Source organism: Podarcis bocagei (genome assembly GCF_964188305.1).
Source record: "Podarcis bocagei genome assembly, chromosome: 5".
In the NCBI taxonomy this organism is placed as follows: Eukaryota; Metazoa; Chordata; class Lepidosauria; order Squamata; family Lacertidae; genus Podarcis; species Podarcis bocagei.
The window spans coordinates 92,062,189-92,089,962 of record NC_138129.1 but is presented as its reverse complement, the minus strand read 5'-3'; the positions used below and the strand labels follow the sequence as shown (position 1 = coordinate 92,089,962).

Genomic DNA, 27,774 nt, shown 5'->3' with positions numbered 1-27,774 from the left:
CACACACACACCTCCTCAAAAGACTCCTTGTTCTATCACACATGACTCACTTATCATAAGTGTTATTAATAAAATAAGAAGCATCTGATGCAATTTTTATTACATTTACTCTACCTTCAGATTGTTTCTAATCTTGTAGATTAGAAAACCTCAGATTAATTTTTGCTTTCATTCCGATCAACAATTGGATACGCACCAACTTCACACATTTACAAAATGGCTACAGCAGGGTGAAAGGGCAAAGGAGGACAGGGCTTCGGGACCTTTTAATAACTGTGGGGGGAAAGGGGGCGCACAACTTATCACGCACTATTAAAACAACAGAAATCGTGTCTTCTTTTGCAACCGAGCTAGAGCTGTTGCATGATTACATTCAGAATGAGACAACCAATAATAGCAGGAGTGGCCGGTATGATGGAGCGGCGTTGCAGAGTCCTTCAGATCCACTGAAGATATTTCTTCCCCGAATATCTATTAATATGTACTATGAACACTTTAGGAACATTAGGGACGCGGGTGGCGCTATGGGTTAAACCACAGAGCCTAGGACTTGCCGATCAGAAGGTCGGCAGTTCGAATCCCTGCGACGGGGTGAGCTCCCGTTGCTCAGTCCCTGCTCCTGCCAACCTAGCAGTTCGTAAGCACGTCAAAGTGCAAGTAGATAAATAGGTACCACTCCAGGGGGAGGTAAACGACGTTTCCGTGCGCTGCACTGGTTCGCCAAAAACAGCTTAATCATGCTGGCCACAAAGCTGTACGCCGGCTCCCTTGGCCAATAAAGTGAGATGAGTGCCGCAACCCCAGAGTCGGCCACAACTGGACCTAATGGTCAGGAGTCTCTTTACCTTTATGAACACCTACCGTATTTTTCTGTGTATTGGACGAGGTTTTTTGACACAAAAATCATGTCAAAAAACTGGGGTCGTCCAATACACAGACATGCTGTGCGCAGGGAGCGATCCGGGGGCGCTGGCTAGTGGCGCGCAGCTTCCCCCGATGCCGCTGCATGAGGGAAGCACTCCCTAGATCATTTCCCGCATGTAGCAGCATCAGGGGAAGTTGCCCTCCGGCCAACAAGCTGGCTGGCTGGAGCGCAACTTCCCTCGATGCTGTTGCGTGAGGAAAACACACTCTACCTGCGCGCAGGAAATGATCTAGGGAGTGTTTCCTTTCCGCAGCTACGTGAAGGGCGAGGCTCAACAACTTTGGGCCATCTCCCCTCATTTTCTTAAAATTGAGTCCCCCAAAATGGGGGGGATGTCCTTATACACGGGGGCATCTAATAGACAGAAAAGTACGGTATTTCCATTTCTTAGCATTGGACAGGAGCGCCTGGCATGGTGGATTTGCGTCGCTACAGCTCACCTGGCCAGGGGCAGGGCAGCATTGAAGTTGCAGCTGTGTGAACGCATCGGCAAGGCTGCTCCACTTCCTTGTGGGGCGGTGTTGCAGGTAGGCCACATGGCCTTCTGCACACAGGGAGTCCCTGTGTCACGGACCCCAGTCAGCCAATCCAGCTGGCCAAGGGGCGTGGCTTAGTGCATTTAAGCAGTCGCCGGAGGATCTCCCTTCTTGTTCCTTCTCCCACCCTCTTTTCATGCGTTCAACATCTTGGCCTTGCTATGGACCTCGGTTGGTCGCCTGTTGAGGGGGCCTGGTAGGATTTTTTCCACTTGGCAAATTGGCACTGGCCATTCGGTTTTTGCCTACCTCGTAGCAATCCTCACAACTTTTGTAAGGTTTGGCGCGTTGGTGGAACCTGGTTCTGGGGAGTGGAGGTTGTGACCATCACCTGCCCCTCCATTTTAAGGGTATTCCGTTAAAGGGATCCGGGGCTGCGGATCTTGTCCGAAGCCCGGCTAGGGGCTAGGGCCATGCCATGACCCCATCAGGGACCCTGGGGGAGCTCTTAGTTGATGTACATCAACAGGGCTCCCCCTATTGGTGGTTGACCCTTACTGGACTACCTGCACGGCAGGCAGGAGTCAGATACAGTGGTACCTCTGGTTGCGAACTGGATCCGTTCCCGAGGCCCGTTCGCAACATGAAAAGAGTGCAACCTGCAGCGGCGCGTCTACGCAATGCGCGGGTTGTGATTCGCCGCTTCTGTGCATGCCCGTGACATCATTTTGCGCATCTGTGCATGCACGAGCGGTGAAACCCGGAAGTAACCCTTTCCGGTACTTCCAGGTCGCTGCGGGACGTAACCTGAAAGAACGTAACATGAAGCGGACGTAACTTGAGGTATGACTGTATAGTCAATTCAATTCCAATGCCTAATAAGCCAATACCACTCACATTCTGTAACCAACAAAGTTGTGACCTTTATTTGCCCATTAACCTAAAATACTGTGTCCAGGAGGTGTTATTATTCAACATAAGGGGAGGCCTCGGAGTCTTGACACACAAGACAGCCAGTCTGGTTTTGCTGCTGCATCTTCACAGCCTTAACCTCACAACCCCCCTAACCATTTGGTCTAGCTGCAGGGGTGCTGGTACTGGGAGTGGGGTTCAGTGGCAGCGTCCCTTCACACAGCAGCTCCTTACCAACGCTAAGAAATGGAAACACATGTCCAGGCTATACATTAATAGAAATTGAAGGAATGTACCCTTTCTCCTAGGCTTCTGATAGACCAAGATGATAATTTATTTTTAAACTGTAAGTGTGCTGTCGTATCTTCCTGAGGCCGTTACTAGGGGGTTGCGGGGATTGTTCTGTGTATGTGTGTGTGTGTGTGTGTGTGTGCGCGCGCACACACACACACACAGTATATATATATGTGTGTGTGTGTGTTCATTTTTTAGTGTTTTGTGTTTTTAAAACATATGTTTGAAGCTGCTTCTGGGTAACAAGCGTCGTAATACGGTGGTTCTCAAACTTTTTCTTCTCTGGGCCACAATAAAAAATTGGTTTGCGCCATGCCAAATTTTTAACTGTTAACAAATACAATGGAAAACAAAAAGAAACAACCCCCAGCAGTGCTTGATTTGTAACATAGAACTCAACTGCTTTATACTATGAACATGTTTATAATATGAGCAGTGGCTGTTCCTAAGAGGGAGCACTGAAAGTATGAAACAATGCAACTGCATAAGACGATGATTCATTCCCAAAATATATTATAAACAAGCCTGAAATGTTTAAATATCTCTTTGATCGTCCTTGTGTCTTCCCACCCCACTTGCCATCCTCTCCTGCCACACCCTTTGCGAACCACTGGTCTAACAAGTCTAAATGCGGTGATATATATATAATTATAATAGACACTACACCCCTAGATTTCCCTTGCACAGGAATAAGTAAATAAACAGCATACCTTAAGAACACGGAGTTTGACTTTCTCAATGGCTGTTGACACTTTGGCTGCATCCCTATGATGGCTTAGACTCAGCAGGTGATCGAAGGTATATACAGCATTTTCCATAAGCTATAAACACATTGAGAGATAGATGCCATATTTATTTGCCTACAAAATTCCAAGAGTCACCAAGATGGACCTTTCAGTCGACATCAACCTCAAGACACTTGAGCACATCATCATCTTGGTTCTGTCAGAGACTCTACGGCTTAATTCAGGAGCCTTGTGGTCTAGGGATGGGATCTAGCCTGGTGATTATTGTGAATCCTCTGTGAATCCTCTTCAGGCACAGAAGGGAACAGTGACATCATCTCCTGCGATGGGCAGGCAACATGAAGTCTTTGCATCAATCTGGTCTGATATAGTTTCCATTTGCTTGACTTTCTTCCCTCGTATCAGGCGAGTGACTTCTATATTCTTCACTTCCTGCTCCAGTAACTGAACTAAGAGCTTAGGGACCTTGGCTTAGAAGGCACACACTCCAGATCTGGATTTCTGAGATGGCTGGTCAGAATGCTGGCTTGGCTCTGATGGCGCGAACCGTTTTCCAGATAGCATTTGGGAGTGCTTAACGCCTTAGAATGTAGGGACACGGGTGGCGCTGTGGGTTAAACCACAGAGCCTAGGACTTGCCGATCAGAAGGTCGGCGGTTCGAATCCCCGGGACGGGGTGAGCTCCCATTGCTCGGTCCCTGCTCCTGCCAACCTAGCAGTTCAAAAGCACGTCAAAGTGCAAATAGATAAATAGGTACCATTCCGGCGGGAAGGTAAACGGCGTTTCCGTGCGCTGCTCTGGTTCGCCAGAAGCGGCTTAATCATGCTAGCCACATGACCCGGAAGCTGTCTGCAGACAAACGCCGGCTCCCTCGGCCTATAGAGCGAGATGAGCACACAACCCCAGAGTCGGTCACGACTGGACCTAATGGTCAGGGGTCCCTTTACCTTTACCTTTACCACCTTAGAAATCAATACTACCCCACTGGAAATTGGCCAGTAATCTGAATGTGTGCTGAGCCACTGACAACACTAAGGGGCGCACGCACCAAGACCAAAACCTAGGCTGACTGTCAAAATAAATGTGAATTTTACAGTACCTCCTGCATGACGTTCTGGGTCATCTGAATAACCAAGCCAATATCATAGAATTTGAAGCGGCTCTTGAGGTCCTGCAGTTGCTCTTGAAGGAAGTCGACTTTCAGATAGCAAGGTTCCATTTTCACAGAGTTGTAGGGCAGGCTTGTCAGGTGCTTCACGTTCTGTCAGGAAGACAGTATCCATAGGTTTTCAGTAATGTTTATGCAACTACTTTGCTCTGGTGAAACGCAGTGGCTAAGAGTGTTATCCCAGGCAAAGAACTGATGGCTCAGGAACCCTGAAGATCCAGTGGTAATGACTGTGTGGTAATGAATCCAGTGGTAATGAATGACTGATCCAGTGGTAATGACTGTGTGAGTGTCTGGAGGCGGTTGGAGGATGGATGGCGGCTAACAGATTGAGGTTGAATCCTGACAAGACAGAAGTACTGTTTTTGGGGGACAGGAGGCGGGCAGGTGTGGAGGATTCACTGGTCCTGAATGGGATAACTGTGCCCCTGAAGGACCAGGTGCACAGCCTGGGAGTCATTTTGGACTCACAGGTGTCCATGGAGGCGCAGGTCAATTCTGTGTCCAGGGCAGCTGTTTACCAGCTCCATCTGTCTCCCAGTACACTTCCAAGCACAATTCAAAGTGTTGGTGCTGACCTTTAAAGCCCTAAACAGCCTCGGTCCAGTATATCTGAAGGAGCGTCTCCACCCCCATCGTTCTACCCGGACACTGAGGTCCAGCACCGAGGGCCTTCTGGCGGTTCCCTCACTGCGAGAAGCCATGTTACAGGGAACCAGGCAGAGGGCCTTCTCGTTAGTGGTGCCCTCCCTGTGGAACGCTCTCCCACCAGATGTCAAAGAGAACAACAACTACCACAGTGTTTCCCAAACGTTTTTGGGCAACGGCACACCTGTGTACTAAAAAAAAATCTCGCGGCACACCACCATTAAAGCCCCGCCCCGTGACGTCAGCGCGCAGCGTCACGCCGGGAGGGACGCACAAAAGTGAACGTTTTTTCCCTCGGCAGCTCCTCTCAGCTGCGCTCAATCCGCCTCCGCGCAGGCTGAGGGAGGGAGGGAGGGGCGCGTGTGACCCGTCTCTGCTGGGAGACCAAACCCAGCGAGACAGAGTCGCGCGGAGGCGCCCAGGCAGCGCTGCCGGCTGCGAGGAGGAGCGCCAGGCAGCAGCAGGAGGCGCGGCCTCTCCTCGCCGCCGCCGCCCCGCCTCTCGCCGCCCGACTCGCCCGCCTCCCTCCAGGCATCTCGCGGCACACCAGCCGGTGTCTCACGGCACACTCGTGTGCCGCGGAACACCGGTTGGGAAACACTGAACTACCAGACTTTTAGAAGACATCTGAAGGCAGCCCTGTTTAGGGAAGCTTTTAATGTTTGATGTATTACAGTATTTTAATATTTTTTTGGAAGCCGCCCAGAGTGGCTGGGGAAGCCCAGCCAGATGGATGGGGTATAAATAATAAATTATTCTTATTATTCTTATTCTTATTCTTATTCTTATTATTACCTAACAGCCAACAGAAGGCAGAGTTGGGCTTCTTAGAATGTCAGCCCCATAGAATAGGTCAACCAATAATGTGACTGATCCATTATTGACCTAGTTGCCATTGGGTTAATTGTATTGATGTCATAAGGATAGTGCAAATGAGCTAAGTAGTTGAGTGATAAGGGGCTCATAGCGTCAAACTAAACTTCAAATTTGCCACCACGGGAACTTTCCTCCCAATGTGAACAGCAGGCACATGGTGACAGCAAGTCTGACCAAGACAAAAACAGTGGCAAAGGGTGAAAGATCCTCTACCCAGATGCCACTATCTTAATCCGGCCCAGTATACCCGAAAGAGCGTCTCCACCCCCATCATTCAGCTTGGACACTGAGGTCCAGCGCCAAAGGCCTTCTGACGATTCCCTCACTGCAGGGTGAGGTTACAGGGAACCAGGGATGGCGTCCACCCTGTGGAACACCCTCCCATCAGATGTCAAGGAAATAAACAACGATCTGACTTTTAGAAGACATCTGAAGGCAGCCCTATTTAGGGAAGTTTTTAATGTCTGGTGTTTTACTGCATTTTAATATTCTGTTGGGAGCTGCCCAGAGTGGCTGGGGAAACCCAGCTATATGGGTGGGGTATAAATATGTTGTTGTTGTTGTTGTTAATATTATTGCTCCCAACTAGCTACTTGCTTTCTGTAAATGTAAACTGGCAAGGGCAAGCTACAGGACAAATGCCATATACAGTATGACCTTGAGATGATCTAAGAATTGTAATTCCAATTGCAGTAATCACTATATACTGCCGCAGCCTTTACAATTATGTACATTGGCTCTTTCTGAGCCTTTGAGTAGGAAGATAATGGCTGCAGACAAACAGATGACAATTACGGCTTATGGAATGTAGCTTAGCATTTGTAACCTTGTTCATTAGGCTTCTCGGCAGGCAGCAATATTCCCTTATCCTATTCCTCCTGAAAAGAATCCTGTGAGACAGGTTATCATTACCTTTTGGGTGAACAGGTGGGGACTGAACCAAAGGTCACATCACCTGGCTATCATACCTCTTTCAGCTTTGCAATGTCATTCGTCTCTTGGAAATTTTGGCTGATCTCGTTGACCTCTTTTTCAAAGAGAAGACGGACTTCGCTGAACCCAGAGCTCACTGGGCCCATGAGCTCCTCCAGGATGGAAGCCAGAAAGGGCTGGATGCTTTCGCCACAACATGTCTGCATGGGCTCAGATATACTCTCTGAAAGTTTAAGGCAGGCCAGAGTTAGAGGCTCCAAGGACAAGAAAAACTATCATAATCCAAAGGACACCTAAAGTCATTTATCAGTGAGGTACCAACTAAAGAAGAATGGCAACTTAAGTCAACAGAATATGCACAACTCGCAGACTTAACATATAGAATAAGAGAACAAGAAGAACTTAGGTTTAAAGAAGATTGGAAAACATTTATTGAATTTATGGAAAATAACTGTGTACAGCTGAAAAAGCTGGCAGCATTAAGATAAATTCAACAGGGTAAATAAGTTATGACGGATGTAATAATGGAATACTGAATAGTATAGTTTCTGAAAATATGCAAGAATTTATGATATGTAAAATGAAGCATTGAAAGAGAAGGAGGGAAGTCATTACTATCTTTAGGATGTAAAATTAGTATTTTAAATTGTAAAACAGAAATTTAATACACACACACACACACACACACACACACACACACACAGTCGTACCTTGGAAGTCGAACGGAATCCATTCCAGAAGTCCATTTGACTTCCAAAACATTTGGAAACCAAAGCACGGCTTCCAATTGGCTGCAGGAAGCTCCTGCAGCCAATCGGAACCCGCAGAAGCCCCATTGGACGTTCGGCTTCCAAAAATAGTTTGCAAACCGGAACAACCACTTCCAGGTTTGCGGCGTTCAGGTGCCAAAACGTTCGGGAACTAAGCTGTTCCACTTCCAAGGTACGACTGTATATGGTCATTTATCAGTGGCAGATTAATCAATACACAAACCTATTTCTATATCCTGCACGTCGTGAGAATATGCACATTGTGTCTGGCTTAGTTAGCAGTGTCTCCCATTGAGTTCTATGGATCAAAGTAATAGGACTGCACTATGAAGTACAGTTTTAACTCTTGACTCTCAGTCCAGACACTGGAGTCACTGGCAACAAGGGCAGCTCTTGTTCCATGGGACTGGAACAGTGCCTCTCTATGCGCTCTGAGAAAAGGATGCATCAAGCACACTCTCACACAAACAAGCATATTGCACATCATGCGCACAAGCATTTTACAATATCCTTGTTCAACATGACTAGGGGAGGAAAGAGTCTGATAACTACCAGATCTTTCCTAGACTGACACTCTTGATTCAGTTTCTTAGTCATGATGTAAAGAGAAGGGAGTAACAACAGGATAATTATACATGTAGTTTTGCAAAACAAGCTAGTTGATTGGCTACCGGCAAAATAGCAATGTAGGTGAGTTGCAACTTGGAAACTTCATACTGTAATCAAAATTTCTGAATGTTTCTTTTACCAGATGTGAAAGTCTGGAGCAGTTGACTTCTTAGCTCAGTGTGCTATCCCTGTATCAGTTCCACAGAGCTTTAGCACTTAGAAAAGGTCTATAATTATGGTAACCCTTGGGCATATTTAGGCTTGTTCAACTCCCTTTGATGAACAAGAATGTAGCTTTTATCTCTGACTGGCCAGCCCAATTTAAAATAAGTTGCAAGCTTTAAAACAATAGATTAGTTTATTATTAAGTACAGGGAATCAAGGCAAAACAAGACGTCCAAGATACAGAGGCTGTTCTGTTCCTATTAAGCCTTGGTGAATTGTTGCTGTGAAAACACAGGATACTTCTAGACCACACCATGTAAACTGTACTCCAGTTCAATTCAGCTGAAATCTCCCAAACAAGGATATGGCTAATGGTTACGGAAAGAACTGAAGGATGAGGTCACTAATATATTTTTGCTATCAACAGAAACATAGGCAACACCCATCACCAACTGGGAATTCTAAGTGAAGTTTGTGCCCTCACACACATTACACGATGGAAATGAAATGTGTAGTGTATTCAAAATGTCGGACAAAACTGGAGAAGGACGCCCTTTCACTAAAAGGCACAAAGGTGGGCCTACTTCATCTTTCCATAATACAAGGAAGAAACCACCAATTTGGATTCAACCAACGCGATGAGGGTTTCATCACTATCTAACTAAAGTTTAAGGGGAAGAAAACATAAGCAGAAAGTAAAAGACATGTTTTCTTGGTGTTAGTTCATATTAATGCAAGTGAGCACAAGATCCATTGTCCTTTATTGATCTGGTCACCTGAAAAATTAACATGTGTCCTGTCTTGTAGGCTTATTGTGCCACTTTCCTGCCAGCTTGCAATAGAGTAACATACTTTCCAGAAGGCAAAGGAAAAAGATTTTTACACGTGAACACACCCTACGTCAAGCAGTTTTCTGAGGATAAGCCTTTGAATCGTGCTGTCAACTCCCGTGTCTCCAAAGTATGACGATGGAGCAATTCTTAACCAGTTCATAGACTGGAAATTTGCCGTGAAGCTTTTGCCCAGAGCATAAATCTTAGGTTTGCAAACTAGTTTTACTAGTTATGCTCCTGTGACCTTCACACGTAGGGAGGGAGCACTGCCTCTGCACTTTGGAGGCTTCGCGTTGCTATCGCTGAAGCCAAGGAGCCTGCATTCGCTCCATAGGACGCACACACTGTTAGGATATTTCCGTTCCACCTTAAAAGGGAGCAGGCTTTGAGAGTCACAGAGTCTGCATATTTCCTGTTCACAGGATGTTTATGTTTTCTGTTGCTTTCGTTTTCTCTCTGTGTCTGGAGACACTGATGCAGGCAGTCATGTCTTTCTTTGTCCTGATCAACGCTGAATAAAACTTGTAAATAATGCTCTCCTGAGTGCGACTTTTGCTGTGCATTATCTGCTGATAGAGTGTGCATGAGCTCTGGAATGTGGCAAGATATTTTCTAGAAACTCATGTCGCTAATTGCTGATACTGCGTGCCTACGGGAGATCGATGGATCGTCCGGCAGACGGCATGGGGCCATGATGGACTTTGTCTCCCTGGCAGTATCCCAACACACACATCTCCCCTTAATTTTTGGAGGGGGGAAAGTGCGTCCTATCGAGCGGAAAATATGGTAACTCTTTAATGTCAAAGTTCTGAATACCCCAACGCACCAGTCCAGCATCTAGGCAGCTATTCCCAGATCTGTGCTCTGCGGAGCAGTTGCAGCGACTGGGGATCGCTCCCTCTCCACCAGTTTATGTACCTCACCCTAACGGGTTGTGTGCATACAGGCGGAGACTATGCCTGAGTAGAAGCTTCCTCTGCTCACCCCTCTTCAGTCCCCTCCTGGTTCTGGAAGACAGTGTGGGGACAGTGTGGGGAAACACCTGACCCTTCACGTGCCTGACCTGCTGCCTCCTTCTCTTCTTCCACCCCATCCCGTGCTCCACCCTCCAGCTCTGAAGCTTCCACTGCCTCTGACTCCTGCCTCCTGGCCGGTACAGTTCCCCACAGATCACGGGCCCCCTGTCCCAAGTCAGACTCCAGCCCCCTTCCCCCTGCTGCATTCTCATCAACGTCCTGCCAGTCCCTGACACACCAGGGGAAGCCCACAAGCAAAGCAAGAATCCTCTCCCCAACCTGTGATTCCCAGCAACCAGTAATTAACACCGCCAACCTTTTATTTTCCCAGCTAAGTGATTCTTGGAGGTCAGAATTTCATCCATATTTGACCGAATGGTTCCTTCAAGGCCTGCGGCGACTTCTTTGCATTCGTCTTTCAGGGTACGTAAGCCTTCGGAAACCTGATTTTGGACCAAATGGTAGGTTTCTTCTAGGATCTAGGACAAGGGAAAGCACAAAAGGAGCTTGATCATCAACGCAGGCCAGCTAGCTACTCTGCAAATTAACCATACAGTTGGAAGCGTGTTCTCTGGATCAAAAAGATCGCTTTCACTGAAGTATTTTGTATATAGCTAGAAAGCTGAGCGAGATTGCTTTAATATCCTTTGATCTCCAGTGGCTACTGCAAGCCACTGGAATTTTTGAAAAGTACCTCAGCTTCCTGGAGTGGAGCTGAAACAAACAGTTTTAAATCTATTTCCTGCAAGAGAAAGAAGTCTCAGCATTATAATATAAGAAGCAGCTCTGGGTGTGTTTGTACCTTTGAAGGACTGATTTCAATACTAGCATTGTCTCACACTGAACGACTGCGTCCCTCTGCTCAGCCTATAGACTTTATTACAAAAGGCACTATAAGTCTCTGAACTATTCAATCTGTAAAACGCTGCCCAGAGACTTCCTACTGCTCAGGAAATAGGGAAAACAATACTTACACCAAACCACGCCCGCTTTCGATCATGTCGCTTCCCTTTCATTTTAGGAAGCACCATAGTCTGAAGGCTAGGTAAAAGTTCCTCCATCACAAGGTTGCTGAGAATCTACAAGGGAGCAAAAAGAAACAATTATATTCTCAGCCTCAAAAGTATGTACCTGAACGCTGTGAATGAAGCTACAGTGGTGCCCCACAAGACGAATGCCTCGCAAGACGGAAAACTCGCTAGACGAAAGAGTTTTCCGTTTTGGAGGTGCTTCGCAAAACGAATTTCCTATGGGCTTGCTTCGCAAGACGACAATGTCTTGCGAGTTCCTGCGGGGTTCCCCCCCCCCTTTTTCTAAGCCGCTAAGCCACTTATCAGCTGATCCGATCAGCAGATAAGCCGCTAAAAGCCGCTAATAGCACTAATCCGCTAATCCGTCAATGGGCTTGCTTCGCAAGACGAAAAAACCGCTAGACGAAGAGAATCACAGAACGGATTCTTTTCGTCTTGCGAGGCACCACTGTACCTTGGCAGAAACTCAGAGGCCAAGGAGCTGGTTTGTGCGGGAGACTGCTGTCAAGCATAACTATACATGACTTCTAGTTAGTGCATGAAGAGGTTAAGGACCACAGAGCTGCACTGCTAGATAGATTCAATGAGATCACACACCCTCTCCAGAGGAAGCGAAGCTTTCCCTCCCACGCATCATGTAACAAAGGATGAGTGTAAGCTTGCTTCCAAGCTTAAAGCACATGTTTGGAACTATATTCTATACTTTCTGCCCAAGAGTATTATGCCTGTGCTTCTCCTTGCAGTTGCATGGAACAACACATGTATCAGACCTGTGAATCTGCAAGTAAAGCATTTTTAACTTTGTGAGAGGGGTAGAAAGAGGGGAGCACTGTAAATGGGATAATAAAGTTCTGACAACCTATACAGTGGTACCTGTATAGGGTTACATACGCTTCAGGTTACAGACTCCGCTAAACCAGAAATAGTACCTTGGGTTAAGAACTTTGCTTCAGGATGAGAACAGAAATTGTGCTCCGGCAGCGCGAGGACCCATTAGCTAAAGTGGTGCTTCAGGTTAAGAACGGACCTCCAGAATGAATTAAGTACTTAACCCGAGGTACCACTGTATTCCTAATGCTACACTGTTGTTCAGAGTCAGATGGGCGGCCCAGAAATAAAAATTATTATTATTATTATTTTGCCAAATTCTTTTTATCGATTTTCCAAATTTTAATGAATCAACCACAAATTAAAACTAATACAATTTTTCCAAAAATGGTTCCCCTCACTCCGTTGTCAATGTGTCCATAATTTCCTCTAGTTGCTGCAGTTTTCCCAATTATTTCTAATTCACATTTCATTTCCAATAATTATCCTTACATTACAATAGTTTTTTGTTACTTTTATCCATCAGCTATCCATTTGCCAATTCCTGCATGTACATTACGATGATGGTGGTGGTTTTAATACTCTGTTTTTAATACACTTTGCACAAAAAGAGCAGGCAATAGCGAACCGCGTGACTCATGACTATGGAGATAATAATGTAATCTATCTAAGCTCTGTTAAAATAGGGCTCAAGGGAGATATGGGCTGTGAGTAATTCCCACAGCTTGCCAAATCAGCTAATGAGATGCTATAAGCTTGCCAGGTGAATGCGGAGCTGTGCAAGTTTCAAATAATACTTTAATCCCCTCTGGTACATCAAAATGTCCAGATGTTATCACATTTGAGGTGAGTGGAAGCACTTTGTAGAATCATTTAACCTGCAGCTAGACAGCATCTTAAAAAGTAGAGACATAGCTGGATAGCTGATGGATAAAAGTAACAAAAAACCTTGCCAACAAAGGTCCGTATAGAAATAGCTATGGTTGTCCCAGTAGTGATGTATGGAAGTGAGAGCTGGACCATAAAGAAGGCTGATCGCCGAAGAATTGATGCTTTTGAATTATGGTGCTGGAGGAGACTCTTGAGAGTCCCATGGACTGCAAGAAGATCAAACCTCTCCATTCTGAAGGAAATCAGCCCTGAGTGCTCACTGGAAGGACAGATCGTGAAGTTGAGGCTCCAATACTTTGGCCACCTCATGAGAAGAGAAGACTCCCTGGAAAAGACCCTGATGTTGAGAAAGATTGAGGGCACAAGGAGAAGGGGATGACAGAGGACGAGATGGTTGGATAGTGTTCTCGAAGCTGCCAGCATGAGTTTGACCAAACTGCGGGAGGCAGTAGAAGACAGAAGTGCCTGGCGTGCTCTGGTCCATGGGGTCACAAAGAGCCGGACACGACTAAACAACAACAACATAGAAGTATGGATATGGGGCTGAAGCGTGGCCTTTAAACTCTATGAAAAGCTAAACTTTTAATAAATATGACTATATTCACGCCTCGGTCCAGTATACCTGAAGGAGCGTCTCCACCCCAGTTCTGCCCGGACACTGAGGTCCAGTGCCGAGGGCCTTCTGGCGGTTCCCTCACTGCAAGAAGCCAAGTTACAGGGAACCAGGTAGAGGGCCTTCTCGGTAGTGGCACCCGCCCTGTGTAACGCCCTCCCACCAGATGTCAAAGAGAAAAACTACCAGACTTTTAGAAGAAATCTGAAGGCAGCCCTGTTTAGGGAAGCTTTTAATGTTTAATAGATTAATTATTGTATTTTAATATTCTGTTGTGGCTGGGGAAACCCAGCCAGATGGGTGGGGTATAAATAAATAATTATTTTTTATTATTATTATTATTATTATTATTATTATTATTATTGCATATGGGTTTTTTTTAATCATAGTTGAATGCACATCTGAGTATCACCTAACCTCCAACTTGCAGCCTAGTCTTGTTCTGGTATTCCGTTTTCCTGTTATGGAAATGGAAGTGTCCTAGCAGCAGAAAGGATGTGAGGGGCGAGAGTCTTTGTGCTGACCACCTCCATCGCAAGGATCCTTCAGAAGGGAACTACTGCCAGGAGCGCTATGCACAGGTGGATTTTGAGGCATTGAATAGAATGGAAGTTTATGAACCATGGCGGAGGGGAGAGCACGTGCACAAACTCAACAGGGCATTGTTTGTTTTGTTGCTATTTTGTTAATGTTGTTTTATAGCAGGGGTGTCCAACAGGTCGATTGCGATCGACTGACCGATCCTTTGGTGGTTCTGGTTGATCACAGGCTCCTTTTCCTTTGCCCCGGCCCCTCGCCCCGTCCTCCATTCGCACATGATCACTAGAACGGAAGACGGAGTTATCCCTCAGCGGCAGTTTGTTTCCTTAGCGATCTTCTGGTGAGCAACTTTTCCCCTCTCCCCTTCAATAAATTTTGACATTTTACTCTCCAAAAAAAGCTCTTTGACCTGAATCCCCTCAAAAAGGGGCAGATCACTGCCAGTTTTTTATTCTGTGAGTAGATCACAGTCTTTTGGGAGTTGGACGTCCCTGTTTTATAGATATGAATGCTGTCGTACTTTGTGAATCCTGTTATATGATTTTTGGTGTAACTGTGATGTTTATCCTGTTTTTTAGTTGTTTTGTTAATAGTGCTACATAGATGTTAATTATTTGGGATTTGGGGTTGTTTTACAGGTGATTTATTAAGTATTCTATAAGATTTACGCTGCATTCCTGATGTTATTTTTATCTTTTGTTTGTAAGCCGCTTTGGGATTTATTTGAATAAAAACTGACATAGAAATAGAATCAATCAATCAATCATTTCTGGTTAAAACCTGCTCTGCCCCCTCCGGGTAATCATCCCTATATTCTAATACTGGTATCATAAAGGATACAGGTATCATAAAGGGTAACAATCAGTGCTGTTCAAGTATTTAAAGTCAATCGCATACATTCTTATCTCTGTAAGCCTTTGGGTAACGCAGGTCAGCTTAATTGTCCCTGTATTTCACGTAAAGGAGGGGCTGGGGCTGAAGTGGGCATCACCCACAGGGCACCCGAGGCTATTAAGTGTGTACTTAGAGGTTTCGAAATCTTTTTGCTTTTGCCTTTCTCACGAACCCATAAAGAAGCATCTGTGAACAAAACTAAAAATACCTCTCCCAAAAATACACCTCAAGTCATTTTTAAAACTCATGTTGACCACTTGTCATTCTATGCAACACCTCAGATCCATTCTTGGAGGTAAAACTATTCCTGTAGCAGGTATCATTTGCTAGAAAAGCTGCAGAAGAAAATCAAGGGGGGGGGAATATCAACAGCTCCCCTGAAATCAGGCTTCTTGAACCTGTTGCCCTCCAGATCTAAAGGTAAAGGTACCCCTGCCCGTACGGGCCAGTCGTGACCGACTCTGGGGTTGCGTGCTCATCTCACTTAAGAGGTCAGGAGCCAGCACTGTCCGGAGACACTTCCGGGTCACGTGGCCAGCGTGACGAAGCTGCTCTGGCGAGCTGGCACCAGCGCAGCGCACGGAAACGCCGTTCACCTTCCCGCTATAAAGCGGTACCTATTTATCTACTTGCACTTAGGGGTGCTTTCGAACGGCTAGGTGGGCAGGAGCTGGGACCGAAAGATGGGAGCTCACCTTGCCGCGGGGATTCGAACCGCCGACCATATGATCGGCAAGTCCTAGGCACTGAGGTTTTACCCACAGCGCCACCCGCGTCCCTCGCCCTCCAGATCTACTGGGCTACAATGAGTCCCGACCAAAACAGACTGTTGTAATGAAACATATCAGGAAGACACCAGGTTGGGAAAAGGTTGCCTGAAATTATTTGTGACTAATAATAATAGTACAGTGGTACCTCGGGTTAAGTACTTAATTCGTTCTGGAGGTCCGTACTTAACCTGAAAGTGTTCTTAACCTGAAGCACCAGTTTAGTTAATGGGGCCTCCTGCTGCCGCCGTGCCGCCGGAGCACGATTTCTGTTCTCATCCTGAAGCAAAGTTCTTAACCTGAAGCACTCTTTCTGGGTTAGCAGAGTCTGTAACCTGAAGCGTATGTAACCTGAAGCGTATGTAACCCGAGGTACCACTGTAGATCTAAATGGATTTATTGACTTATGTTCAGCACTCTGCATTTACAGGACATAAACTTTGCAATGGAATTCTACTCAATATTGATCCAGAGCAAAAGTCCAACGTATAGTTAGCAGAGTAAAAACTTATACATGTTGCAGGATTCCCAAAAAAATAGACCAGAAGCTATTAATATTTCATCCAGCAGAGCTTTACTGCTAGTGAAGGCAAATGAGCGTCGTGGTCACAAATCCAATATATTCAGGACTGGCACTGTCCATAAGAAATCCAGTTGCAGCAGACTTAACTTATAGTAACTTTTAAGAAGACTAAAACTTAATAGTACATACAGAAGGAAGAGAGATAGAAAGAAAATGTGGAACCAAGCTCCTTCTGGCCTTATTATTATAGTCAGCATAACCTTGAAGAAATAACCCAAACATCATGAACCTTCTGCTTGTTTCTTTCACACAGAGAAGATTCTTGAATTAAATAGAATAGGAAAGATCTCTACACATCAGATCAATACTTTCTGTACTAAGAAATGCAAAATGACATACTTTGTCTTTTATTATTTGTTGTCCTGGGGTGGAAAGGCATGCCATGTTGTTGCTGACCTTTAAAGCCCTAAACGGCCTCGGTCCTGTATACCTGAAGGAGCGTCTCCACCCCCATCATTCTGCCTGGACACAGATCCAGTGCCGAAGGCCTTCTGGCGGTTCCCTCATTGCGAGAAGTGAGGCTACAGGGAACCAGACAGAGGGCCTTCTCGGTAGTGGCACCCGCCCTGTGGAATGGCCTCCCATCAGATGTCAAAGAGATAAACAACTACCTGACATTCAGAAGACATCTTAAGGTTCAGGGAAGTTTTTAATATGTAACGCTGTATTGTTTTTAACACTTGATTGGGAGCCACCCAGAGTGGCTGGGGAAACTCAGCCAGATGGGCGGGGTATAAGTAATAAATTGTTGTTGTTGTTGTTGTTGTTGTTATTTGGAGGGGAAAGCAATATTTGGTGCATGGCTCAACAGACATGGCATTTGACCCAATTTGGGTTGTTGTTGTTTTTTCCTTGATCCAAACTTTCTGTACAGTTCTTCCTTTATTGTTACCACAAGTATCCTGGCTAGTACCTGAATTTCGTTGCCAGTTATCATTTCCGATGACCCGTAGTGGCCTTTCTCCTGACGGAAAAACTGGACAGCTTCCAAAAAGGCTTGAGCTTCAAATGAGGCCTGCTTGAAATAATCTGAAAGAAACAAAGAATAGGAATTGTTGATTTGGATTAGCAAGTGCTGATATTTTGGGGCAATCCTCTCCCAAAAAAGCTCAACAACTTGCCATCTCCACCCATTTTCTCAATTTTCAGACCCCCAAAATAGGGGGCATCTTATACATGGGGGCATGTTATACACGGAAAAGTGCTGTACTTTTCCCCAATATCTTCTATAAGACAAAGTCAATCATAGAATGAAGAACAATAATAATTAATGTAACCATCATCCCTAGAATGTTTCTAAAAAAAATTTGATGAATACTTTACCTAAACATATTCAAGATTCTGTAGATTTCTGGAAAACTCAATCTACAGATAATCAGTAACACATTAAACCATATAGTTCACAAAGATTTCTAAGCCAGCAGTTAGAAATGGCTACCATTTTGTACAACACTTTAATAAATGTGTAGAGAAACTGGAATTTTGAGCGCAGAGGCAAAGGTACATTTGCAGATTTCAGATGCTGACGATTTTCATTAGGAAAAAAAGAGTTGTATTTGTACTCCTACTTCACATCTTGGGAGCATCAGAAACCTCAGTAAAAATTGACTCTTAAATTCACTCACAGGGCTGAGTTTCTTATTAATCTTCTTCATGAAGAAATACGCAGGGGAGTCCTGTTCTGTCAGCAACAGTCCTCTTTCCTGATATTTAATGCAAGTGGCAATAACTTGATTTTGCCCCCTCCCATTTGGAACGCTTATTATTAGGTATCTTGTCCCATCATAGAGAAATCTTGCAATAACAAAGGACAGTCCCACCTGCTTCTCCAGTTGGTTCAACGACAATGTAAAAGTTTGTGTTCCAGGTTATAAGTTTATTTCTGTTCTTGTGTTTGTTATGTATTTTGTGTTCTCATTTTGTATATTTATGTTGTGAACTGCTGTATGATCTTCAGATGGAGGGAAATACACACATTTTAATAATTTTAATTTTAATTAAGTTAAATTAAATAAAAGACAGAGAAGGAAAGCAGCTTAAGGCAACTTCACACTTGGAGAACTATACCTTCAGCTCAACCACCAAGCAAACCCAATTTTTAAGTGATACAATATTGTGCTAGCACAGCAATCACTAGGTGCAGCCACAAGAAGTGTGAGGTTGTTAAAGCATCCACTTTTCTGCAGGCAAGAGCACTTGTAAAAACCATATTTGCCACCAGAGGGACCAGCTGCTTCGAAGTTCCCAGCCAGTGCAAGGTTTTGGGCAGAGGAAGACACAAAAGCTGTAATTATTGCCATGGTAGTGGGGACTCTGAGTCATGTGTTTTCATATTTAAGAGCTGTGCTCATCCCTATCCAGGGCAAGGACAACGAGACCAACAAGAAGGCTGGCATTTGGATGTAAACAAAGATGTCTCCACCCCAGCTAGCGATGATAGGGCTTCTCTCATGTCCACGAACTTTCAGATGTAATGATAGAATTAGTCATTATCTCTCTCGACAGTTTCTATTGTCTGACTGTGGGAGGGAAGGGGGTATCTTGTAAAAGCTGCAAGGGAGTCAGTGGCAGCTGGCTCCTTCGAAAAATGAGGGGGCTACATGTCCCCCCTCCACTCTGCTAAACCTTTTTTTGCATCACGCATGACTGTGGTTTCACTGAACACCCCTCCCATCAATCAAAATGGAGCTTCCATGTTCGGAGGCACTATACCAGATGCTAGAGACAAGCAACAGGGGGAGACTGCCGCCCCAGACACGTTTGGCTGGCCACCGTCAGAAAGGCTGGACTAGATGGGGACAGGTAACCTGCCCAATTACAGAAACTGAGAAGAAAGCACACCAAGAACTCAGGCCAATGTGAGTTTCAATAGTGGGAGAGGTCCCTGCTCACAAATCAATAGTCAATAGTAACAAAAACTAATCCATTCAAAAGTATGTATTCTGACAAGGATTACAAACTCAGCATGGAAGTCACGTGTATCTTGAGCTTTCCTACCCACACGTAGAAAATAACAGGATATATTTATCCGAAAGTCTTCAAACTTACACAACTGTTATGTACTGAGTTGAATAGGATCCAAAATGCAGCAGTCGGATTGGTCCTAGAACAATAGGATCCAAAATGCAGCAGTCTGATTGGTTCTAGAACAATTGGATTCAGAATGCAGAAGTCTGATTGGTCCTAGAACAATACAGCAGTATGATTAGTCTGCAGGGCCACCCAATCCAGCTCCAGATGGAAGTGAATCCACAACCTGATTGGCCTTCCAGGAGAATTCTGGAATTAGCCAATCACGTGCAGCCCATTGTGTAAATAATGTATATAAAGCAGATACTTTGGGGAGACTTTCATTCCTCCTCACCACTATGAGCTGAATAAAGAGCATGAAATCCACTCTCGACTCTGAGTATATTTCAACAACCCTTTAAAAATTGGCTGATGAAGGTGAATACATCGAAACAGGGCCCTGTCCTGGTTTCTAATCTATAATTGACTTCTGACTTCTGCTCTAACATCAACTTACCTCTACTCATAAACTCTTATCCCTAATTCTATAACGAATTATTGGGTTATACATATCTTTATGAGTTTGAGTTTGTAATCTCTGTTAGAGTTTGTAACCTCTATTTGAGTTTGTAATCCTTGTCAGAATACATACTTTTGAATGGGTTAGTTTTTGTTACTATTGACTATTGATTTGTGAGTAGGGACCACTCCCACTATTGAAACTTACATTGGCCTGAGTTCTTGGTGTGCTTTTTTCTTGGTATATTTAATAACAAGAACTCCAATTACAGAAACTGAGCACAGGGCAGAGGTGAGATCCGAACCCCAAACACCCAATTAAACCTCAAAGATAGCATTTGCTGGGTCAATATCCATTCTGCTAAAGGCAAACCAGTGAGAATCGGAGGCAAAAGACTTGCTTTAAGACCAGGAATTGACTATTAGTGTCAGTTTGCATTTCTTAGTACAGAAAGCATTGATCTGACGTGTAGAGAGATCTTTCCTATTCTAATTAATTCAAGAGGGTTCTACAAGCTTCTCTGTGTGAAAGAAGCCAGCAGAAAGTTTGTGATGTTTGGGTGATTCCTTCAGAGAAGCTTAAACTGGTTCTCTTATCTCTTTTTGTCATGCTGAATATAAAAGTAAAGCCAGAAGGAGCCTGGGTTTCGCTCTCTTTCTGTCTCTCATCTGGTGTGGTGTTCTGTATATAGCGTTAGGTTTTAGTCCAGTGGCGTAGCGTGGGTTGTCAGCACCCGGGGCAAGGCAAGTAATTTGCGCCCCCTAACCCGTGGATTTGCGCCCCCTAAACCTAACCCCCAGATGTTGCGCCCGGTGCGGCCGGCCCCCCCTGCACCCCCCACACTACGCCACTGTTTTAGTCTTATTATAAGTTATTGTAAGTTTAAGTTAAGTCTGCTGCAACTGGATTTCTTATGGACAGGGCCAATCCAGAATGTGACCATGATGCTCATTTGCCTTCAAGTAGCAGTAAAGCTCTGTTGGATGAGCTCTGTAATAGTTGCCTCTGGCCTATTACAGTCGTACCTCAGGTTACATACGCTTCAGGAGTACTGTGTCCAGTTCTGGGCACCACAGTTCAAGAAGGACACTGACAAACTGGAACGTGTCCAGAGGAGGGCAACCAAAATGGTCAAAGGCCTGGAAACGATGCCTTATGAGGAACGGCTAAGGGAGCTGGGCATGTTTAGCCTGGAGAAGAGGAGGTTAAGGGGTGATATGATAGCCATGTTCAAATATATAAAAGGATGTCACATAGAGGAGGGAGAAAGGTTGTTTTCTGCTGCTCCAGATAAGCGGACACGGAGCAATGGAGCCAAACTACAAGAAAGAAGATTCCACCTAAACATTAGGAAGAACTTCCTGACAGTAAGAGCTGTTCGACAGTGGAATTTGCTGCCAAGGAGTGTGGTGGAGTCTCCTATTTTGGAGGTCTTTAAGCAGAGGCTTGACAACCATATGTCAGGAGTGCTCTGATGGTGTTTCCTGCTTGGCAGGGGGTTGGACTCGATGGCCCTTGTGGTCTCTTCCAACTCTATGATTCTATGATTCTAGGTTACAGACTCCGCTAACCCAGAAATAGTATCCTGGGTTAAGAACTTTGCTTCAGGATGAGAACAGAAATCGTGCTCCAGCGGCGCGGTGGCAACAGGAGGCCCCATTAGCTAAAGTGGTACCTCAGGTTAAGAACAGTTTCAGGTTAAGAATGGACCTCCAGAACGAATTAAGTTCTTAAACCGAGGTACCACTGTATTGGCGGGGGGGGGGGGGGGAATCCCGCAACGTGTTTTAAGTTTTTCCTCTGCTAACTATACGTTGGAATCTGTTCTGGATCAATACTGAGTCGAATTTCTTGACAATTAGATGGAGACGGTGAATGGATCTTTAAATAAACAACACCAGCCATCAATTTTACTCTTCTGCAATTATGGCATGACCATTTTATTTTTAATGATGTTTTGGTGCTCATAATTATGTACAGTGGTGCCCCGCAAGACGAATGCCTCGCAATACGAAAAACTTGCAAAACGAAAGGGTTTTTCGTTTTTTGAGCTGCTTCGCAAGACGAATTTCCCTATGGGCTTGCTTCGCAAGATGAAAACGTCTTGCAAGTTTGTTTCCTTTTTCTTAACACTGTTAATACAGTTGCGACTTGACTTTGAGGAGCAACTCATAGAACGCAGTGTACATAGTAGCCTTTTTTGAGGTTTTTAAAGACTTTGGTGATTTTTGAAGCTTTTCCAAAACTTCTTTTGCAGCCATTTGGTAAGTTAAGCTTTTAAAACTTTTTGGGGGGGTTTTGGATTTTGGGTTGGGGTGTTTGGAATTCAAGGACTTGGTGTTGGGAAGGGGTTTGCAAGAATCTGGAAGCTTGTTTTTTTCTGCAATTTTATGATTTTCTGTGACCGTTGGGCCACTCTGCTGTTTTTTAAAAAAAATTCTGGATTTGAATTTCTGTGCGCTGGGTGGCTGGGGGAACAGTTGGGGAGGGGTTTGCAAGAATCTGGAAGCTTGTGGGTTTTTTTCTGCATTTTTATGATTTTCTGTGATCATTGGGCCACTCTGCTGTTTTTTTAAAAAAATTCTTGGTTTGAATTTTGAAATGCTCTTTACAGTATGTGTGACTTTAAAGAGCACTTAATAAACTCTTGTTGTACCAAATTTGGCTTTGTTTGGACTTTTTTTGACCATAGGAACGCATTAATTGATTTTCAATACATTCCTATGGGAAACCGTGCTTCGCAAGACGAAAAATTCGCTAGACGAAAAAATTCGCGGAACGAACTGGGGCTCAGTGGTTCATGCTTCTCCATGGTGTGCACAAATATGGTCCCAAAATCTCATGCGCAAGTTAGATGTAGCAGGTGAATCGGGTCTGGTAACTCGTGTGTGTGTGTGTGTGTGTGTGTGTGTGTGTGTCTTCTGCTAAAACCACTCCCTTTTTTGCCAAGCTTTTGGTGTGAGTTTTGGGTTGTTTGTTTTAACACCTGCTGCTATGAATTGTGTTTTGTTTTTGGTTTTTAGCTTACTTTGATTTTTAGCTCTTGCTCTGTTATACCGCTGTTTCTGCTGTATTGTACTGTAGTTTTACTTTCTGATTGTGAGCTGCCTTGGGGACTTTGTGGGATAGGAAGGTTTTCTTTAAAATATAAACAAGCAAATAAATAATATTCATTTAAGCCGGAATCACAGGATCTCAGCTCAACAAGAGAGCAGATCCTTCTAAAATGGATTAACTTCCATAGTGCATATCATTTCCTTAAGTAGCTGAATAGTTCAATTCACTATGCTTCTTTGACAGCAAAACAGGTTTGACCGCAGTTTGGGGCTATTAGTCATTTTTCAGGGCAGATGCTAGGAACATGGGGTCATCAATTTACCCAAAGGCTATTTTCCTTCTTAAAGGCCACGAAGGAAACTGATGGAAGTGTTTGGCCTGAAATATTATGGGACACATAGCAACACTGCACAAAATGTCTAGGGCAAGAACAATTTACACATCAGCCGCATTCACGTGATGATGTCTCTCAGAGTAATCAGAATGAATAAAGACATTCAAAACACCCATTACTACACTACTAAAGACTTTTCAAATACTGGAAAAAAGCAGTCAAAGCAACACTGCATGCGATAAATATTTGGCAATACAGCATTATTTGACATAATCCTGACCAACTGAGCATTCATTCTATCACCACTGAACTTAAATATAAGATCTGTCCAAACTTGCTTTTTTTAACTCTTCAGCAGATGGTGGCGGCAGGGGGGGGGGGTCCATGTTTATAAAGAAGAGTGATTCCTAAGAGAAGCCCTACAAAATAATTATGTAATCTTTGGACGTTTCATTACTGAGATCCGAAAACTAGACTTATACCAAAATTTATGAGGCAGATTTGCCTGCTCTGTAGCACAGCACAATTACATCTTGATTCATTCCACAGGGCTGAGGCACAATGACTCACTTTTTGGAAGCAAAGTTATTAGTTTGATATGTTAGCTAAGAAAAAAGAAAAAAGAAACGAATTTATTTTGTGAGATGTGGAAGCTGAGCACAGCTAAACTAAAAGCACTATTCTTAGCGGAATGGTAAATGCTATTTTCCCGGCCTAAACACGACGGTAATACGCTAATAAAAATATTTTTCATTAAGATCCTATTTTCTTCATATGTTCTGTTAATTTACATCTGGCCTGTTTTGGTTAAGCAGAGAGAGAGAGAATGAGAAATAATGTGTGCATGGAGGTTGGGATAGTAATATACTGAGAGAATATTAAGAAAGACTGAGAAATTAAGATCCCAATAATATGGGCTACTACTGGGAATTGGTCTTGACATATCAAACAGTATGATGTGACCCCATAATCAGTGTTAGAAACTGGGATTTGAAAGCTAGGAGCTAAATGGCTCCTTAAACCTAGGTTATGGGCGCCACAACTGAGGGCCTAGGCGCACTTTTTTTATAAGAACACAAAGCTGAAAATGAGTATTCGCGCCCAGTATTGCACCTAGAGCTCAGGAACAGCTCGCATTTATGAAATTCCCTGTCACAAAATGCGCCTAGAACAAGAGGACTTTCGAACGCTGCCCACAATTGCATATTATAGAATTACACTTGATTTTTATTTCATTTTTTGTCCTGACACTCATAGCTGAATGTGTGCACTGCCTCCACTGAAAAACATGACAAATGAGGCGATATCAAAGTTCTCTCTGCTGTTTTTTTGATTCCTCTTCACCTCTGTGGTGATGACTCATCTGTGATGCCTCATTCGCAGATAAGTATCTATTTGATGGGTGAACTGTCTCTCACTTAGCCACTATGCAGCATTTTCAAACACCCTATCTCATGGGTAGGCAAAGTAAGGCCTAGGGGCCGGATCCGGCCCAATCGCCTTCTAAATCCGGCCCGCAGACGGTCTGGGAATCAGCATGTTTTTATATGAGTAGAATGTGTCCTTTCATTTAAAATGCATCTCTGTGTTATTTGTGGGGCATAGGAATTCATTCATTTTTTCCCCTTCAAAATATAGTCCAGCCCCCCACAAGGTCTTAGGGACAGTGGACTGGCCCCCTGCTGAAAATGTTTGCTATCCCTATCTTGTTGTTTTATTGCAATTTTTTGGCAATTTAATGTATTTTCATTATATTCTCTTTTAAATCACGGTATCATACAGCTTGGCATGTTTTAAGTAAAAAGCAGCATGTAAATCTTTTATTAAAGAAACGGAAGCGCAAAAAATATATTCTGTGTTGTATGTAGTTTTTTCAGCCTCAGACAGTAAAATCTGAATGCAATTCAAAGGTGGTGAATTTTGGACTCCCGCCACAGCCCCACCCCCCAAAATAGACAATGCATGAGTCCGACACCATCTTGGAATTCATTCCATACCCCCAGATTTATAAAGCCATCCAGGTGAAGGTTATGTGTGTGAGGTGAAAGATAAGGCATGCAAGCTAAGGTGATGGCTGTTAATTCCCTTTTTCTGATCAGCAGTAAGAGCAGCAACTGCTGATCTTCCATTTTAGTTTTACACAAAGAGGCTCGTGACATCCCAAGCCTTTAGAGTCAAGTCACTGGAAGGCAATGAAATCCAAAAGGTTTTTCTCTTCAGACGGTTTGTTATTTAGCACAAAAGCATCAAGCCCAAAATCTTAACATGCAATTAAGGACAACCCAGCCAAATCAATTGTTCCCGATTCTGTGACTGCCATAAACCGCAGGATTACGTTACAGTTGAGCAAATAGCAGAAACCTGTCAAGCAATTTGCAAGCGGAAAAGTAAGGCTTTGATCCATGTTTGCGCAAGGTAAAATCCAAGTGCATAAAAATGAATGTCAGACTTCGGGTATGCTCACATTACCACAGTAAGAGAGTGCAGTGAAATTACAACCCATCATGCATTTCACAGCTTTTTCCTACCTAGTTGTTTGCATCAGCAAACAGCTTCGATTTATTTCTGTTTGTGTACACACCAGGGAGTGTTGATAGGACCAACGTATGCCTTTACTCTATGTAAAGGTTCATACCTTAGCTTGAGACAATTTAGGAATGGCTTAAGGACTTCAATCAGTGTGAAGCTGGTTTGAGAAACAACTGCATCAGACAGTAGTACAGTGGTACCTCGCAAGACGAATGCCTCGCAAGACGGAAAACTCGCAAAACGAAAGGGTTTTTGGTTTTTTGAGTTGCTTCACAAGACGATTTTCGCTATGGGCTTGCTTCGCAAGACGGAAACGTCTTGCAAGTTTGTTTCCTTTTTCTTAAAACCGTTAATACAGTTGCGACTTGACTTCGAGGAGCAACTCATAGCACGTGGTGTGGTAGCCTTTTTTGAGGTTTTCGAAGACTTTGGTGATTTTTGAAGCTTTTCCAAAACTTTTCTGACACCGTGCTTCGCAAGACGAAAAAAACCGCAAGGCGAAAAAACTCGCAGAACGAATTAATTTCGTCTTGCGAGGCACCACTGTATCTTATAACAAAGTAAAGGATACATAAGGATTTTGGATAATGTCAGGTGAACACGGACTGACAGGAGGAGGCACTGAGAGCAGTTTTGTGGCAGGTGGAAAAAAAGAGGTAAAAGGTAAAGTACCCCTGCACGGGGTCTCAGTCAAAGGCGACAATGGGGTTGCTGCGCTCATCTCGCTTTCAGGCCAAGGGAGCCAGGGTTTGTCCACAGACAGCTTTCCAAGTCATGGGGCCAGCAAGACTAAACCACTTCTGGCGCAAAGGAACACAGTGATGGAAACCAGAGCAGCGCACGGAAATGCTGTTTACCTTCCCACCGCAGTGGTACCTGTTTATCTACTTGCACTGGTGTGCTTTCGAACTGCTAGGTTGGCAGGAGCTGGGACAGAGCAACGGGAGCTCACACCATCGTGGGGATTTGAACAATAGTTCGAATTAATAGTGAAGGCAGCATATGTGTTTCTCTGATCACTCTGCCTGCAATGGGATGAGCCAGCTTTTTAAGAATTCTCAGTTATGACCGAAAACTCCATGCTAGCAAGGTGAGCGATGCATACAATCCATGTTTTGCCTGAATGCTGACAAAAGCATGCGGTGAGAATGGAAAGACAGACACCTCCTGATGTTACACTTCCTAAAGCAGTCTTCCTCAATCAGCCACTTCACTGCCAGGCATGAAGAACTCAAACTCCCAGCTTGGTTTCTGCCGAAGACTTTAAAGCTTAAATCAGAGCGCTAGACAAGCGAGGCACGATTGCAAGTTATGGCAGGGGCGCAAGAGGAATAGATACATGGCTAGGTGCAAGCTAAGTGGTTGATCAAGCAAACAATATGCCCCCTGCAGTGGGGGGGGGCACAGCATTTAGCACAGCAAACAGCCAAAGTTTATGAGAATGGGCAAGCAAATAGGCACTCCTCTGGGTGGGGTGAGTTTACGAGGTCTGTTCATACCTTGTATCCAATGTCCTAAGTCACTGTGGCAGACCTTGATGTCAGCTCAACATCCAATTTACTCATCACTGACAGAAGGAGGCACTGAGGGAAGTTTTGTGGCAGGTAAAAAAAAAAAAAGGTAAAGGAGCCCTGGACGGTTAAGTCCAGTCAAAGCTGACTATGGGGTTGCGGCGCATATTTTCTCTAATATAATGCATTTTACTAAGTTATTTTCAACGATACATACATTTTCATGCACACTTTATTTTAGCACACACATTTTTTGCACATATTACTTTGCTGGAGAGCTACACTCCAAAACTGT

General features: G+C 44.3%; 1 protein-coding gene across 1 annotated transcript in view; it reads right to left on the bottom strand.

Annotated features, from left to right (window-relative positions):
- Positions 1-27,774, bottom strand: part of NIBAN1 (niban apoptosis regulator 1) — a 107,933-nt gene that overhangs the window by 6,308 nt on the left and 73,851 nt on the right. The window contains exons 6-11 of the mRNA XM_081194341.1: positions 17,433-17,548; positions 11,347-11,451; positions 10,689-10,851; positions 7,015-7,202; positions 4,454-4,615; positions 3,318-3,428 (exon numbers count right to left, since the gene is read on the bottom strand). Coding sequence (XP_081050467.1) covers positions 3,318-3,428; positions 4,454-4,615; positions 7,015-7,202; positions 10,689-10,851; positions 11,347-11,451; positions 17,433-17,548 — 845 coding nt within the window. The remainder of the gene's footprint in view (positions 1-3,317; positions 3,429-4,453; positions 4,616-7,014; positions 7,203-10,688; positions 10,852-11,346; positions 11,452-17,432; positions 17,549-27,774) is intronic.